At 40.3% G+C, this 16,803-nt stretch overlaps 1 protein-coding gene across 2 annotated transcripts in view; it reads right to left on the bottom strand.

Moving 5' to 3' along the window:
- The window catches only part of LOC148015582 (uncharacterized), an 82,769-nt gene that overhangs the window by 32,292 nt on the left and 33,674 nt on the right, over positions 1-16,803 (bottom strand). For both annotated transcript variants that reach the window (XM_087665764.1, XM_087665763.1), the window contains exons 6-8: positions 3,596-3,632; positions 3,434-3,505; positions 3,071-3,347 (exon numbers count right to left, since the gene is read on the bottom strand). In XM_087665764.1, coding sequence (XP_087521890.1) covers positions 3,071-3,347; positions 3,434-3,505; positions 3,596-3,632 — 386 coding nt within the window. The remainder of the gene's footprint in view (positions 1-3,070; positions 3,348-3,433; positions 3,506-3,595; positions 3,633-16,803) is intronic.

Genomic DNA, 16,803 nt, shown 5'->3' with positions numbered 1-16,803 from the left:
AAAGTAAGGTACTGATTGGAGCAACTAGTCAACTGGAGTGCATGACCACCACCCAAATGCTTGGTCTTGAACTTAAAAAAGTGCTGGACAGAACTGGAACTTGACTAGGCTGCACCAAAGTGACTAGCTGATCATGCAACCATGCATATGAAGCACAATAGGCTCACTGATGCAAAAAAGCAGCAGTTGTAGCTATGAGGGTGAAGGCTCTGGTGCAACCTTATGAAGGAATTGCACAGGCAGAAAGACTACATGAGCTTAGTTAGTGCCAATCTGGGAAGCAGGGAGAACTCCAAAATGCAGTAGCATTAGCATAACTCTGCAAGGGAGGAAACTGGCATTGCCATGCAAAGCAGCATTGTAGACTGCAACAAAATGCATGCATAGCTAGTAGTAACGGCCATTGGATTGCATTTTGCTAGTAGCTATGGCCATTGGATTGTGTGCAAAGTCTATGAAAGCTGTTCGACATATAGATGATGCAGCTGACCAAAACACAGAAGACTTGAGCATGCACTTGAGGCTGACTACGTGCAGCCTTTGGAAAAGAAAAAGTACACAGCAACTAGGTTATAAATAACTTCTATAACTCTTAACTTGAATGCCCACTCAAATTAAAGAGTGTAATAAGGCTAAAATCCAGGTCTTCCCAAAACTCCAAGCAGGTAGGGTAACAAGGGATTGACTAACTTGTAGCTCAAGGTGACATCTACGTTAGCCCAAGCTCACCACAACATAGGTGTGCCTAAAATGTGCCTAGTCTACCTACACCTCTGAGAACTTTGGTGCACTTAATTGTTAACACATCCATGTGGCTGGAAAAAAAAAAAGAAGACAAGCTAAGAAGGAAAAAAAATGAACTCTAAGAATAGAGTCGAATCTCAAATAGGAGAACACAAATACACAGTGTGGCTAAAGCTGAAAAGTCAAAAAGTCAAAAGACATGAAACTAGAGATATGGCCCAAATTGAACAACAAACTCATTCTAAGGATATAGGCACCATCAAGATTCCATTGCAAGTTAATCATTTAGTTCCTGCTTATTGGAACTATGGTGTTTTTCATGTGAATGCTAGGCACAGAAAGGACAATGCTTAGAGGTGGGCCTTCTACAAGGAAAGTTTATTCATGAGTATAAAATTGCATTCTTACTGAGTATAAAATTGCATTCTTACTTCGATTGGTACAGGGATTTGAAGAAATTGCAAAAGAAGAATATAACGGTACATGCATTGTCAAAAAGACTCTACAGAACAGGCTGTAATCATTGGATATCACTCAAACTTGGCTGTTGTAAAAATGCTTGAAATATACATGAAGGTATCAAGTCACTTCAACGGACTTGCAGTGCGCCCATGAAAATCCAATGCCACTTTATTCAATGAGGGACTCTTTGAGTGAAATAAACATAACGGGCTAGTCTGATGCTCTTCCTTGGAGACCCCCTATGAGATCTAAGAGAGCTGCTGACTTTGATTGGAACAAATAATTTCATCAAAACGAAGTTAAATGTTGTTCAAAGTTTGAGAGAGCATGTCATGGATACCTATGAGAGCTGAGACAGCCGCTGCAAAAGTCAAACAAATCATACATGGCACACCAACTTAAGTGTCATATTAAGGGTTTAAGAAAGCAAGTCATGGTGCACCATTATGTAACCCATGTGTAGGATAAGGAAATCATTGCTACTATATACAAGTTTTTTTAGGCTGAAAAATAGCATGATTGAGTCAAAGAATCTGGATGATCCATCTAACAACAGAAGTGCATAAGATGGTGGAGGTCCTAAAGCAAAACAGATTGTGTACCATAAAGATAAGCCTGGGAGAGGTGAGATTTCCAGAAGAAATCTTCTGAGATTAATCACCCATTTCACTTCTGAAGCTAAGCGAACACATGAGGGATTATCCAGTGGTACTACAGGCAAACAACAAGGGAGCTTTGAACGCACGAGGGATTATCCAGCGGTACTACAGGCAAAAAACAAGGGAGCTTTCCAGTTTAGGAACATTTGCAATTTGTCTGGGAGGAATGTCACCACCCATAACGAGGACTAAGAATTAACAATTTATGATGCAAAAACAAAACTTTTCTGTAAGTCTAGTCCTGGCAGGCATCCAACAATCTTCTTGCAGCAATATATACAATACCTCTATCAAGGTACATCAGTGAACAGCCTGCTCTCTGGCATGCCGTATAGTCTAGAACAAATTTTCCATCCCACTGAACAGCAGAGAGTGCAAAACATTCCTCTTTACAGAGAGAAGGGGGAGGGAGGTGCTGTGTGCAACACCCTAGTTATCTCAAGCAGCATTCTGAATAGGAATGACAACACCACACAATAAGCAGCTCCTATCCACTGAACAGGGATGCAACATCCCAGTACAATGGACAGCCTACAATGGTGCACGTTGCAGAAGCACATGCAAAAATATAAAATTGCCTACAAAAGAAAAAGAAACTCTGAGCTTTGGGGAATGGTCGAGGAAGAGCAGGTGGGGGGAACAGCGTGATTGAATGCAGAAAGTGTGGGCTTTATTATCCAAACCAGGAAAAGCAGCATTGCTAACCTGATCTGAAGGTTGGAGAAAAAAGTAAGGCTGCAGACTCCAAGGTTGAACTGTGGCAGTCTGGGAACAGCCAAAATGAAGCTGCTCTGCTGGAAAAAGTCACTTGATGTTGGACAAACCAAGTGCACAGACTGCCTACAGTGAATGACATAGATACTCAAAGAAGACTCAGAAAATGGAACAAGAAGAGACTTGAAAAGTCCTGGAAATGAGAGAACTGCACTACAGAAGGTCATGCCCATGGTCTAGATTAGAAAATGTAGGCCCATAGATTTAATTAGGAGATTGGCCTTGTGCTCTTGCATTGTTCTTAGCTATTAAACATGAAGTACTGATTTTATTTGAATTATTCAGTGTTCACTTAAACAAGAAAATGATTTGCTCCTGACAGTTAGAATCAAAGAAAATGCTTTCCAATCAGCTAACAAAATGAAAATGTTAATTAGGAAAAAGTTCTTACTTTGAAAGAAACTGTTGTTCTAAATATGGGTGTGTCTTACCTGAGGACCAGTTTTTATGTTGATACAACCGGGTACATCTAGCTGTGGATCAACTGGATTGCACATTAAAGGCATTCCTTTAGAGGCACCATTGTTAAGGCGTGTGGTAATACCCGTGTTGATTCCTGTCACTGTCTCATTGGTTAACTTTCTGGTTTGATCAAGTGCCTTATTGGTTGTATTGACATCTACACATGGTAGAATCTCTGACAAGCTTGTATTAGCAGATGGATTAGCAACCCATTCTTCCATAGCAACACAAGTGTCGCCAATTACACTGTTAAAACAACAAACAACTCCTGTGAAGGAAGTACAAAATACTACTAAACACAATCGATCTACTTTCTAACAAGTCTTTCTTACTTGTTAAGCATGATGTACACCCCACATAAAATCCAAGTGCCAGCAACAAGAAACCATGCTAAGACGACCAATCTGCACAACACATGCAGTGCATAAATCTTATGAAGCGTATTATTACAATGTTGCCATCATCACTATATATCGAAGCAGAGAAGCACTTACAGATACATGCAAAATGTGACACCAAGAGTTGCGAACACTACAATTGCAACAAGCAAGGATCGTTAGGGGGGGGGAGACTTCCAAGAACTAAACAATCCATGCATAGCATATGTCAAAAGTTACACCTCATTGAAAGATTAAAAGTAAAGCTTCAGCATTTGCAAGCACAGACATGCCAAAACACAAATACATGTCTATACATGACAGCAGACTCGTGTGACCTTGAAGCCATTCATTTCACAGGTTTTCAGCTAGACATGCACCTCACTCTTTTTTTTTTGGGCGCTTCTCCTTTCCCCCATCGACATTGACTTTGGGATACCTTGGTAAGATAACCATCACCTCTGTAGTCTTGGTAGGCCACTAGGAAACTTATGTGCACCCTTTCTCTGATGCCCTAGCTACTTTGGGGTGGGGTGCCTTGAGTGATTAAGGGCTTGAGCTATATTGATAGTCCCTTCCTAGTTCCATTCTTGGGTTTGAGAGGAGGTGTTAAGATAAAAATGCATTGTAAACTTATAGCTCTTTAAAACACCCCAAAAACATATAAATTACAAAACTTTCATTAAAAAGATTGTGTTCCTAGAGAGTTTCTATGTCCCATAGGCCAAACCTTGATTTGGGAGGATCCACTCATTTATAAATATACAAGCTGCTTACCTCTCAGCCCACCCTTGTTTTGTAAATTGTTGCCACCTGTCCTTTGCTATTCACACCCACACCCTTTACGATGGATATCTCAGTTTGAGGTTGCTGTCCAATAGCAGCTGGAGCTTGCATCTAGACTAGACTATCTCCTACTACTGGCGACTGATTTTCAGCCTGCTCCCATCCCTCACAGGCTGTGTTTTGTGCCGTCGACCTGCTCCAGCCTGCATTTATCACTTTGCACTTGTCACTCTTGCTACTTTTATCACTTTGCACTTGTCACTCTTGCTAATTTTATCATCTCTGCCTGGTTTTACTGTCCAGAACTGTCATACAGGCTGCCATGTCATCAGAATTGTTGTGTTTTGTTGCAGCAATTGTCGCCTAAATCATCATGACTATTTGCTGATTTTATCATCTCTGCCTGGTTTTACTGTCCAGCACTGTCATACAGGCTGCTATGTCATCAGAATTGCTGTGTTTTGTTGCAGCAATTGTCGCCTAAATCATCATGACTATTTGCAATCTTGGTTGCAAACCTACAGCCTACTCATTCAAGCTATCCAGCTTTGTCCCTGGCACTGATCCAAACTCTCCAAACCTGTGTTTGCTGCTGCATACACTTTCAGAGGTGGTTTGCTATGTTTCCAGATCCGTACAAAGAATGACACTCTCCAGCTCAGTCTCTACCCCAATCCTAGAGAGGAGTTCGGGTTTTGTATTCACCTTGCATAGTGTGTTTACTACATAAGCATTGCATTTATTCATTATTATTTATTCATCTTCAATGTTCATTGTCTCTAAGTTACCCTAACCCTACTAAGTTCTTTTATGTGCTTTGTTGTACGATTGTGTTTGTTATTTGTAGATAAGTATTTCTTTGCACCATCTTAAAGGGCTCAATGGAAGGTATAAAGATAACCTTTGGAAAAAAAACCAAGATTAATATCTTCTTAATGGCAATGGTCAATAATTTGGTTGACACGCTGCCTCTACACATAACAACCACATGGACTTCCCCATGTGACATTCATGATGCCTACTCACATAGGCTATAACCCATCAATGCCATGTGGCGAGCTATAGCCTGACAGTATCATGTGCCACTTGCCACATAGGAGTAGGCTCAACACCTGTCACGCAGCCCCTTAGTCCCCCTCACATAGCCGCCTGTCAATGATTCCGATGCACACTACCATGCAGTTCATCACCGCTATGGCTAGGGACCTTCATTGACTCCATCTCAGTCCAACTCCTCTCCCCTAGCTCGGCAATAGGGATGCTCCCCCCCAACTTGGCAATCGAGCCTATCATGAGCTTTGTCTCCCTCTCTCTTGACACATCATGCTCTCTTCCTCTCTCAATGTCATCGCTTCTCTCTCTTTCTCCCCCACATCAGTCGGGATCATAAAATTAACAATAATGTTAATACCAATGTAAACAATAGCAATAACATTAAAATCAAGTGTGACATCAATATTAACATTAAATGTTAATGATACATTGGCGTAACATGTTGTATTAATAATGCCATTAACATTAAGTGCCACTGTTAAAACAAATCATTGATGCCTATTCTTGAGCCAAAAGACTTCGACTACCAACAATGGTCTACCCTAGCCTCAAAGTGGCAACTCCTAGGCTCCAATCGTCAGTGTGCACAAGCATCCTTAGCAAGTTAGACATCACATGTGTAAGTTCGTGCATTAAAATGTGCAGTTGTGTATTTTATTGCTAGTGTGTGTAGACTAGCAATCCATTTTCTAGCACCACCTTTTTGACTGAACAGCCTGCTCACGTTTAGAGCTTATTTATAGGCAAGCAAGCTCCCTCCTTAGTCATTCACTTAGTTGCTTCCTTGGTGGAGAGAGGGAGCCACTACCCACTACCAATGACTCACAGTCCAAGTTTGTATTCTCTTCTTGAGTTCATTGTTCTTTGCAGTGTTTCTCTTTGTGTTTTGTGTTTGTGCAGTTAGTCCCTTACAGCAATGTCTCACCCTTTCATCATTGCCCCCATTTCTGACATCGTATCAGACGTCCGTGTTAGGTTTTGTGGTGCTTTTTTCTGCTGATTCGACCTGTTTTGGACTGCTGCAACCTTCTTCTAGCCTGGCAAAACCCTCTGCTGCTGAAAGGAAATGTTTTTAGCCTGTATTTGGGTACAGCACCCTGCATTTTCACTTTCTGATCTGTTGCAGGGGTGGGTGACCATCACTCCCTGCTGGACAACCTGGTTTGAGGCCTGTTTTGTCTGCATTTATGCTCCAAAAGCCTGCATTTTCAGATTTTGATCTCCTCTACGGCTGGACAACAATGCTTTCAGGCTGTATGTGTGCTCTATAGGCTGCCAACTCTGCAATTGTTCATCTACTGGCTACGCTTGGTTTACATTTCTTCTGTTTGTCCTCTTTTCATTGTGTAGCAGTCGCTTTCTTTGTGCAGCTATCATCTACATTGTGTGGACTCTTGGATACTACTTCTTGGGCTGAGTCTTGGCAATACTCTCTCTCTCTCTCTCTACACCCCTTCTTTACTTCATTTTCTCTCCTCTATCATGGCACCTCCTGTTGTTCTATTGATGATAAGCTTAAAGGTTTTGACTATCTCAGCTGGAGTACCATGACGAAAGCTTGATTTATGCAAAAGTGCCAATGGTATGTTGTTTCAAGAGCCATGGGCGCATCCCTGAATTCCAAATCCTATTCCAAAAGATTAGGATCACAATTATGAGGAGGTTGTGCTTACTTGGATACAAATGATTCTCATGCCTACTCTACCCTTCTTAAGTGAATCTCTAAAGAGGTCCTTTCGGCAATTACCTCCCGCAGGACGGCTTCAAAAGTGTGGAAGAAGTTACAAACAATGTACAAGGCTCCATTCACCATGCAAGTTGTGACCCTCTATGGTCACCTACAAGTTGTCCGGTTCAAGCAAATTGATAGGATTCAATCCCTTCTTCTTTGGGTGACACACAATTAACTTTGACACATGTAGTCCACCCTTCCAAAAGGGCATCTTGTGGGGACTATTCTCTGCAAGCTTCTTCCAGAGTATGATAGTGTGGCCAATGCTTTACGAGCTTTGACATTAGTGACACCTACTAGCTTTAAGCATATGTCCTCTATGTTGCTCAAGCATGAGGCATCTTTGCACTTACAAGGGAGGCTACCATCTCAATATAGTGGCCATCAAGAGGCTTATGCAACCTCAAAGAGCGATAACAAGAAAAAGAAAATGAAGGCACTGTGTTACTACTACGGCAAGAAGGGCAATCTTCGACTATGGCAAGAAGCACATCTTGTGGGGACTATCCTCTACAAGCTTCCTCTATTGTATGATAGTGTGGCCAAAGCTTCATAAGCTTTGACATCGGTGATATCTACCAATTTCGATGTCCTCAATGTTGCTGGAACATGAGGCATCTTTGCACTTACAAGGAAGGCCACCATCTCGATATGGTGGCCACCAGCAGCAAACTTATTGAAACCGGTCTATGACTCACATAAAGTGGTAGTTCCTTCAATTAACACCCGGTCTTTTCACACACACACACAAACAGAGATCTCACTTTCTCGCTCAACACCAGATTGGCCCCAAATACTGGCGTCCCTCTCTGTATTTCTTTATCAATTAAAAGAAGGAAAGTTACAAAAATGAAATGTTCCAAAATACATAACCTGAGAACCGTTGATTTTCATCTTTTCTGAGTAAATCCCAGCTGCATAAGGACAGTACAGCATGACCAGAACAACATCCCTTTTAGGAAAGCATTTTTTGTAACCATAACACAATGATTTATGTACAGAATTGCAATCTACAGATCTCTAAATTCATTGTTCTTATTGTCCAGCATGTCCAGCATTTTCTGTGACCAATACTCAATGATTCATGTGCAGAATTGCAGTCTCCAGAACTCTGAATTCACTGTTCCACCTGTCCAACATGTCCAGAACAACATTCCTTTTACTCTGGCATCATTCCAGCAATAAAACAATCCCACGAACAGCACTAAATCAGAGCTGAAAAACCCTTCAATGGAATCAGCCCATCATCCAGAGCATTTCCTCTGAGAATAGAGAGAGAGTTGACCAAAGGGACCAAGCTCTACCTCCGTACATGAGTCAGAGACCAAGAAGTACTCTCCATAGCTAATGAAACTGCAACAGTCTGCCCTCAGCTCGTCAAAACTTCATTCTCAGATCTTCCCCTTATGCCTATTACGTTTTTTTTTTAATGCTCTCTCTCTCTCTCTCTCTCTCTCTCTCTCTCTCTCTCTCTCGGGAATTTGTGCCACATGGCATACATGTAACAATTTTCCCATTTAAACCTTCCGGTCTAAAATTGTCCATGATCGGTGCAAGATTTAACCTCGGCACACACCAGAGAATTAAACCTCGTGCAAAAATGAAGATAATGACACGAATAGATCTAGGGTCCAAACATAGTAACTCCCTAAATTTTAGGAATGGTAACCCCTACATTCCTCGAGTTGTTCTAAGCAACTTTTATCATTGCAACCACATCAAAAAGTGTAATGTGGCTCAATTACAGTGACTTTTATTCCGTGAACATTCTTACATGTGCATCTTTTGTCTTGGCCGGGCTCATTGTCCTACACCATCTCTAGTGGCTAAGCACACAACCCCAAACCACTAGCATTCTATTCTTCAGTGCCCATTCAATATGGAACCGGTCCTAAGGCTCAAACAAACCATAGTTCAATTTGTCCCAATGGCTACCGCTTCTGGCCATGCAAAGATCCTGGCTTATTCCAAGAGAACACTGGGGATAAAAAGCAACAACTAAAGAAAAGAAAAATAAAATATTTATATAAGTAAATAAGGAAAGCAATTGCAAAAAGTATCACCACCTAGTGACATACCCCCCTCTTGAAAGAAGCAAGCAACCTCGATTGCATACCAAACATGCTAACGGATGACATAGGACGATAACAAGATTCTCCATGTTATTAGTGCCATCGCATGTATCACTTGCTAACAGATGACACGGGACGATGGTAGGAGCTTTCCCCACTACCATTTGTATCATTGCAAGTTCAAGTCTCACATAGGTGAAGGATCACATCCTGTATCCAACTATGATTACTAGGAGCCTTTCTAATATACATGTTTTTGAATGCAACACAGGGCAATAGCACGTATCCCCGAACTATTAGTGTCATAACATGTATAATCATTCAACCGAAGTGTAACAAATACAACTTCAAAGCACTGAGATTTCATTCAATGATACACATGTTAATGCTAAGCGTAAACCATACATTCTGCATTATTCAATGAGATGTAGTATTCAATTGTACAATAGAGAATGTACATTGCTTCAAAAAGCAATGTAAGTCCCTGTAGATTCCAGTAAGAAAGCTTCTCGGTAAAGTTGCAATAACGAAGGCGAATCTGTCAATTCAGCCTCTTCCATCCATTTGGCATCCATTGGTGAATAGTTCTTGAACTTCAACCAAAATCTTCTTATAACTCTACCTTTCACTTTCGTATTCTTATATGCCAAGATCTGCTCAAGAACTAGAATCTCATCTAATTCCTCTACTTTAGATTGTTCCTCTTGAACCATATCTTCTGGCACTTCACCAATAAAAGGCCTCAATAGGCTCACATGGAATGCATTATGAATTTTCCAATTCTCTGGCAATTTCAGCCTATATGCCACGTCATTGATCTTCTCTGAGACTTGAAAAGAGCCATAGTAACACATACTCAGCTTTGGAAACAAACGTTCCTTGCCCTTCTGTTTTCTCAAACGTGCCTTTTCAAAATGCAATAAGACCCAATCATCCTTTTTGAACAAGAGTTCCCGACGATGACTATCAGCAGCTCTTTTCAGTTTAGCTTCTGACTTTTCCAAGGCATACTTGACCTTTTTATATGCTTCTTCCTAATCTTTTACATAACGATCTGCTTCAAAAATGTTATCTTTTGTCTGCAAAATGGAAGCCAGTTTCTTTCCACCTTCCATAATCTCAAAAGGTGCTTTGCCAGTAGATGAGTGCACTGTATTATTATATGCATACTCAACCAATGGCAAGTAGTGTTCCCAAGAAGTCTTATGATCTAAAACATAACACTTCAATAGATCTAAAACAATCGAATTTGCTTCTTTAGACTACCCATCAGTTTGTGGATGGAAAGAAGATGAAAATTTCAGCGTAGTGCCCATGTTTTCAAACAATGCTTTTCAAAACAAGCTAATCATTCTTGGGTCTCTATCACTGACAATTGACCGTGGCATTCCATGGTACTTGAAGATATTATGCATAAATATATTTACTATGTATTCTGACTTAATCTTTTTCCTTATAGGAATGAAATGTGCCTGTTTGTTGAATCTGCAAATGATAGTCCAAATTCCATCATTCCCTGAAAAAGTTCTTGGAAGATCAAAAATGAAATCCATGGCAATACTTTCCCATGGTCTTTCTCGAATAGACAGTGGTTGCAATAACCCTGGTGCCTTCTATCTATCAAATTTTGCCTTTTGGCATACAAGGCAAGATCTGACATATGCATGAACATTAGATCTCAAGGCTGGCCAATAGAAGAAAGTCTCTACCGCTTTGATTGTAGCATCAATACCACGATGTCCTGCATACGGTGGAGCATGACTTTCTAATAAAACTTTTGGCCTTAGCTGTTTTGTAACGCATAGTCTTCCATGCATCATGATAAAGCCTTCTTTGAACACATAATGATCATGATGTTGGCCATTGATCAATTGTTCATAGATTTCACAGAAATCTTCGTCATCAGCATACTACTCTTTCATATCATCCAATTCATGGTGATAAGAAATTGAAACAGCTGATACCTGTGGTTTGCGAGATAAAGCATCTGCAACTACATTCTTCTTACCTTCCACATGCACTATTTGAAAATGAAACATAGATAGAAAATTTGCCCAATTGCACTATTTGAAAATGAAACATAGATAGAAAATTTGCCCAATGCATGTGTTTCTCTGACAATTTAGCTTGTGTGAGAAAGTATCTAAGTGTTTGATGATCCGTTTGCACTACAAAATGGCACCAAGCAAATAGTGCTTCCAACTAGAGAGTGCATGGATCACAGTCAATAACTCTTTCTCATAAATTTGGTAAGTCCTTTCAATGACAGAAAGTACTCTACTCTCGTATGCCACAACTCGGCCATTCTGCATTAATACAGTACCAATGCTATTTCCACATGCATCACACTGCACTACGAACGGCTTAGACAGATCTGGCAAAATAAGTATTGGATTTGTAGTCATTTTCCCCTTCAAACATCAAAATGTTAATTTCTCTTTGTCAATCCATTTCCATTTGACATCCTTCTTTTCAAGCACATATAAAGGAGAAGTAATCTCTGCAAAGTGTCTTACAAATCTTCTATAGTAAGAGCATAAGCCAAGGAAACTGGGACATCATGAACACTTTTCAAGTTTGACCAAGAGACAATTGATTCTATATCTTTGCAAGATCCATCTTCACACCATCTCTAGAAACTATGTGCCCAAGGAAGTGAATCTCTTCCAAAAAGAATTCACTCTTCTGGCCATTAATGAGCAATCCGTTACGCTTAAGCTCACTAAAGATTGTAACTAAGTGTTTTCTATGCTCTTCTTCATTCTTTGAAAAGATAATCATATCATCAAAGAATGTGCCAACAAAACTTTGATAAGGGCGGAAAATTCTATCTATCATCCTGTTAAATGTAGCAAGAGCATTGGTCAATCAAAATGGCATGACTAAAAATTCATAAAGACCAAATGTCGTTCTAAAAGCAGTCTTATGGATATCCTTTTGCTTGATTCTGATCTAATGGTACCCACTTTTCAAATCTATCCTGCTATACATTCCTACTTCCTATAATCGATCAAGCATGTCATCTATCCTCGGAATCGGAAACCTATTCTTAATTGTGTTCTTATTCAAGGCTCTATAGTCAATACACATTCGCCAAGACCCGTCCTTTTTCTAAACTAGCAATATAGGTGAACAAAACGAGAAACTACTAGGCTAAATTAGTCACTTTTCTAAAAGCTCATTAACCTGTGTCATAAACTCTTTTTATTGCGCTGCACTGATCTTGTACGGTAGCCTATTGAGCGGACTAATCCCTGGAATAAGATCTATGGTATGATCGTTAGGCCTCTCAAGGGGTAACTCTCCTGGTAACGAATCTAAAAAACAGTCACTGAATTTATCCAAGAAAGCCCTTTTGCTTTCATCTAGTACAGACACATTACTGTCAACTTCATTAACTTGCTTTGCAAAAACCAAGTACGCAAAAATATGATTTTTCATTACAGAAGTAATTGCAGAAGCAAAAACAACTGGGACAAACTCTCCTTTAAGCTTCACATCTAACACATGAGTCTTGCCCTTACGTACAAGAGTAATCGTTCTACTGTAAGTATCCAAGATAGCATGCTTCTTGTGGCACCATGGGATACCCAACAGAACATCACAGCCCTCTAAAGGCATAATATGGAACTACTCTGTGTCCACGTAGCTTTGAATGTGCATACTGAGTTTGCCAAGAATGGGGGTGACTGGTTCAATATGTCCGGGCATGCCAAATCAACCTATCCAACTAGTCCCATTTCCTCGGGACGTATACCCAGCTTAGCTACCAATGCTAGTGAGATAAAGTTTGCACAAGCTCTAGGATCAAAGAAAATAAGCACTGTGGAATCTCTGATCTTTCCCCAAGCTCTGCACTATTCTGTAGCATCATCAGTTGATTGATCTCCCACCATATCAAGCACTAAGCCAATGTTGGGCTTCCTTTTACTTGGCGCATCTTTATTCTTCACATCTTTAGAAGATTGCTGTGGGCAATTAGAAGCAGTATGGCCTTTTTATTCACATATAAAGCATTTTCCAACCATCATTAAAGCCTTTCTTTCTTCAAATGATTTGCCAAAAAGTGGCCTCTTCTATTTAAAAGAAGTCTAAGGTTGCTACTGAAATCTTTTCTTCCAAAAAGAATTCTTTGTAAAGCTGGTCCTTTCTGGAAATTGCTTCTTCTTCTTGCCAGGATCCTGCTTAAACTAATAATCCTTCTTTCCAATGCCTTTAAAGCTATCAGCTTTTTCTTTCAACAATGCATTTGCCACACTAGCATTTTCAATTAACTATACCATATTTGTAACCCTGGTCTTGGTACAATAATCCCTGATGGCTTTGGGTAAACCGCAACAGTACTTTTCAATTTGTTCTGACAGGGGCACTATCCTGTAAGAAATCACGAGCAAAAGTGCTTCCCAAAATTTATTATTGTACTCTTCTAAATCCGCACAATTTGTTGCGTCCAATTTATGCCATACAGTCATGACATCTACTTCAAACATGTTAGTTAACCATGAGGCTACAAACAACTGTTTAAAATGGACCCAAGTGGTAGGTACATATCCTTGTATCAACAATATGTTCCAAAAAGTTGCAGCCCTCCATACCTTAGAAGTCTCAATAAAATTCCCTCTAGTGTAAGCTGCATCAAACTGCTATATAAATGTCAAAGCTTTCAGCTTATCTTGCATACCATTGAAGGTTTCAAACTTTATTGCCTAACCACCCTCTTTATAGTCTTTAGGCTTTGAACTTTTTGGTGTCAGGTTGTCATAGACAAGTGGCTGCAAAAAGTGGAGTCCCTTAGGCGCATTATTAGCATTCATTTCACCTATCTGAGCTGCCATATGCCCACTAGGCTGGAAAAAACCAGCCATTGCATTTTGTACTCCAAGCATCAAATAAGGACTCTGTCCGATAACCGGGCTATAGACCAATATTAGCATAAAGTGGGTTCACTACCTCAATAGACATGATTCCTGGTGGCCCTCTAGGCAAGTATCCCTGATAACCAATGGGTAATCTAGCCATTGCTTGAAAAACTAACCCACCACCAAAGTAACCAAGATAAGTAGCAAACTGAGAAGGAATAGTCTGATGTGCCACTTGTGCATAACTGCCTTGACCATTCACACCCTGGTCCTGTGCTTGTGCTTCTTGTTGCACTGGACCTGTCTCCATGTTTGGTGTCTTTTCCACATGCTCACGCACTTTAGAGGTTTGCCTTTTTTAGCACTCCATGGTATGATGTGATGACTCAGCCTGAGAATCCTCATTATGTGACTTCAAAAATTTTTGCATCCGAGGATTCTTTACAAGCTGTTAGAAAGAGCCAACCGTACTGAGAAGTTGTGCCATAAACAAGTCCTCCTATTCTTGCTCATCCTATGGTTCAATCTCGGTTCTAGAAGGTGCTGACACCTGTGCACCAATACTCTCTCTTTGGTGTCTATGAGCAGAAGAAGAACTCTATTCTTCATGAGGGAGTTTTCCTTTGCCTTTATCCATGTCTGCCATCTCTCTAGTCTAGCAATCTCTGTAAACCCCGTGTGTATGGCCTTTTCACCCAAAATTGTCCGAGCTTAAATTCTTACAGAAAAGAATTCAAATCCCGGGGATGGAACCATGAAACCAGTCTATGACTCACATAAAGCGGTAGTTCCTTCAATTAACACCTAGTCTTTTCATACACACACACAAACAAAGATCTCACTTCCTCGCTCAACACCAGATTGGCCCCAAAGACCGGCGCTCCTCTTGGTATTACAAAAATGAAATGTTCCAAAATACATAACTTGAAAACCAACGGTTTTCATATTTTCCGAGTAAATCCCAGCTGCATAAAGACAGCACATCATGACCAAACAACATCCCTTTTAGGAAAGCATTTTCTATAACCATAACTCAATGATTTATGTGCAGAATTGCAGTCTGCATATCTCTAAATTCATTGTTCTTATTGTCCAGCATGTCCAACATTTTCTGTGATCAATACTCAATGATTCATGTGCAGAATTACAGTCTGCAAAACTCTGAATTCACTATTCTTACTATCCAGATCTCTGAATTCACTATATCATCAAGATAATAAAAGAAAAGATCGTGCTATGCCTCCCCCACGGCTAGACGCAGAACTCTGCTCCAAGGGGGATTGTTTTGTACCTCCGCGAGAAGCTTTGGACTGGCCCCAACGGTGAGAGGTCACTCGGTGAGAAATCCGTTAGGAAGAGGAGGCAGGAGTGGCAAGGAGGCTCTGGCGGTAAATCTCTTGATTGCTCCTAGGAACTGCCTGACCCTTGCTCGAATCAGGATGGGATCCTGGAGTCCTCGGTACTAGTAAAGGGATGGAAATCTTGAAGGGTTCTTTTTCTTCAGTGCAAATAGAAGGGATTTTTTTGTGACTTACTATCCAACATGTCCAGAACAACATAGCTTTTACTCTGACATCATTCCAGCAATAAAATAGTCCCACAAACAGCACTTAATCAAAGCTGAAAAACCCTTCGATAGAATCAACCCATCATGCAAAGCATTTCCTCTGAGAATAGAGAGAGTTGACCAAAGGAAGCAAGCTCTACCTCCGTACATGAGTTAGAGACCAAGAAGTACTCTCCATAGCTAATGAAACTGCAACAATCTGCTCTCAACTCCTCAAAACTTCACTCTTAGATCTACCCCTTATGCCTACTACGTTTTTTTTTAGTGCTCTCTTTCTCTCTCTCTCTCTCTCTCTCTCTCTCTCTCTCTCTCTCTGAAATTTGTGCCACATGGCATACATGTAACAATTTTCCTATTTAAACCTTCCGGTCTAAAATTGTCCATAATCGGTGCAAAATTTGACCTCGACATACACTAGAGAATTAATCCTCGTGCAAAAACGAAGATAATGACACGAACAAATTCTAGGGTCCAAAAATAGTAACTCCCTAAATTTTAGAGATAGTGACCCCTACATTCCTGGAGTTGTTCTGAGCAACTTTTATCATTGCACCACATCAAAAAGTATGATGTGGCTCAGTAACGGTGACTTTTATTCCGTGAGCATTCTTACATGTACATCTTCTGTCTTGGCCAGACTCATTATCCTGCACCATTTCCAGTGGCTAAGCACACAGCCCCAAACCACTGGCATTCTATTCTTCAATGTCCATTCAATATGAAACCGGTCCTAAGACTCAGATAAACCATTAGTCCAATTTGTCCCAATGGCTGTCTCTTCTGACCATGCAAAGATCCCAACTTATTCCAAGAGAACTCTGGGGTTAAAAAGCAACACCAACTAAAGAAAAGAAAAATAAAATATTTATATAAGTAAATAAGGAAAGCAACTGCAAAAGTATCACCACCTGGTAACACTTATGCAACTTCAAAGAGGGATGAAAAAAAGAAGAAGAAAACCAAGGCACATTGTTACTATTGCGGCAAGAAAAGACATCTCCAACTATGGACAGAAACACATCTTGTGGCGACTATCTTCTACGAGCTTCCTCCAGGGTATGATATTATGGCCATATACAATCTCTCTCTTCCTTTAATCTTTTTCAGCCTTGCCTTTTCAAAATGCAGCAATACACAATCACCCTTTGCAAACTGCAAATCATGTCTATGGCAATCAATTACCTTCTTTTGCTTTTCTTGTAATCTCTAAAGTGCATACTTTATCTTTGCATAGGTAGCATCCAAGTTTTCCACAA

This window comes from Lygodium microphyllum, chromosome 24, assembly GCF_053477565.2.
Source record: "Lygodium microphyllum isolate KBCC chromosome 24, Lygodium_microphyllum_v1.1.10, whole genome shotgun sequence".
Lineage (NCBI taxonomy): Eukaryota > Viridiplantae > Streptophyta > Polypodiopsida > Schizaeales > Lygodiaceae > Lygodium > Lygodium microphyllum.
The sequence above is the reverse complement of the archived record's forward strand: the minus strand, read 5'-3'. Positions and strand labels throughout refer to the sequence as shown.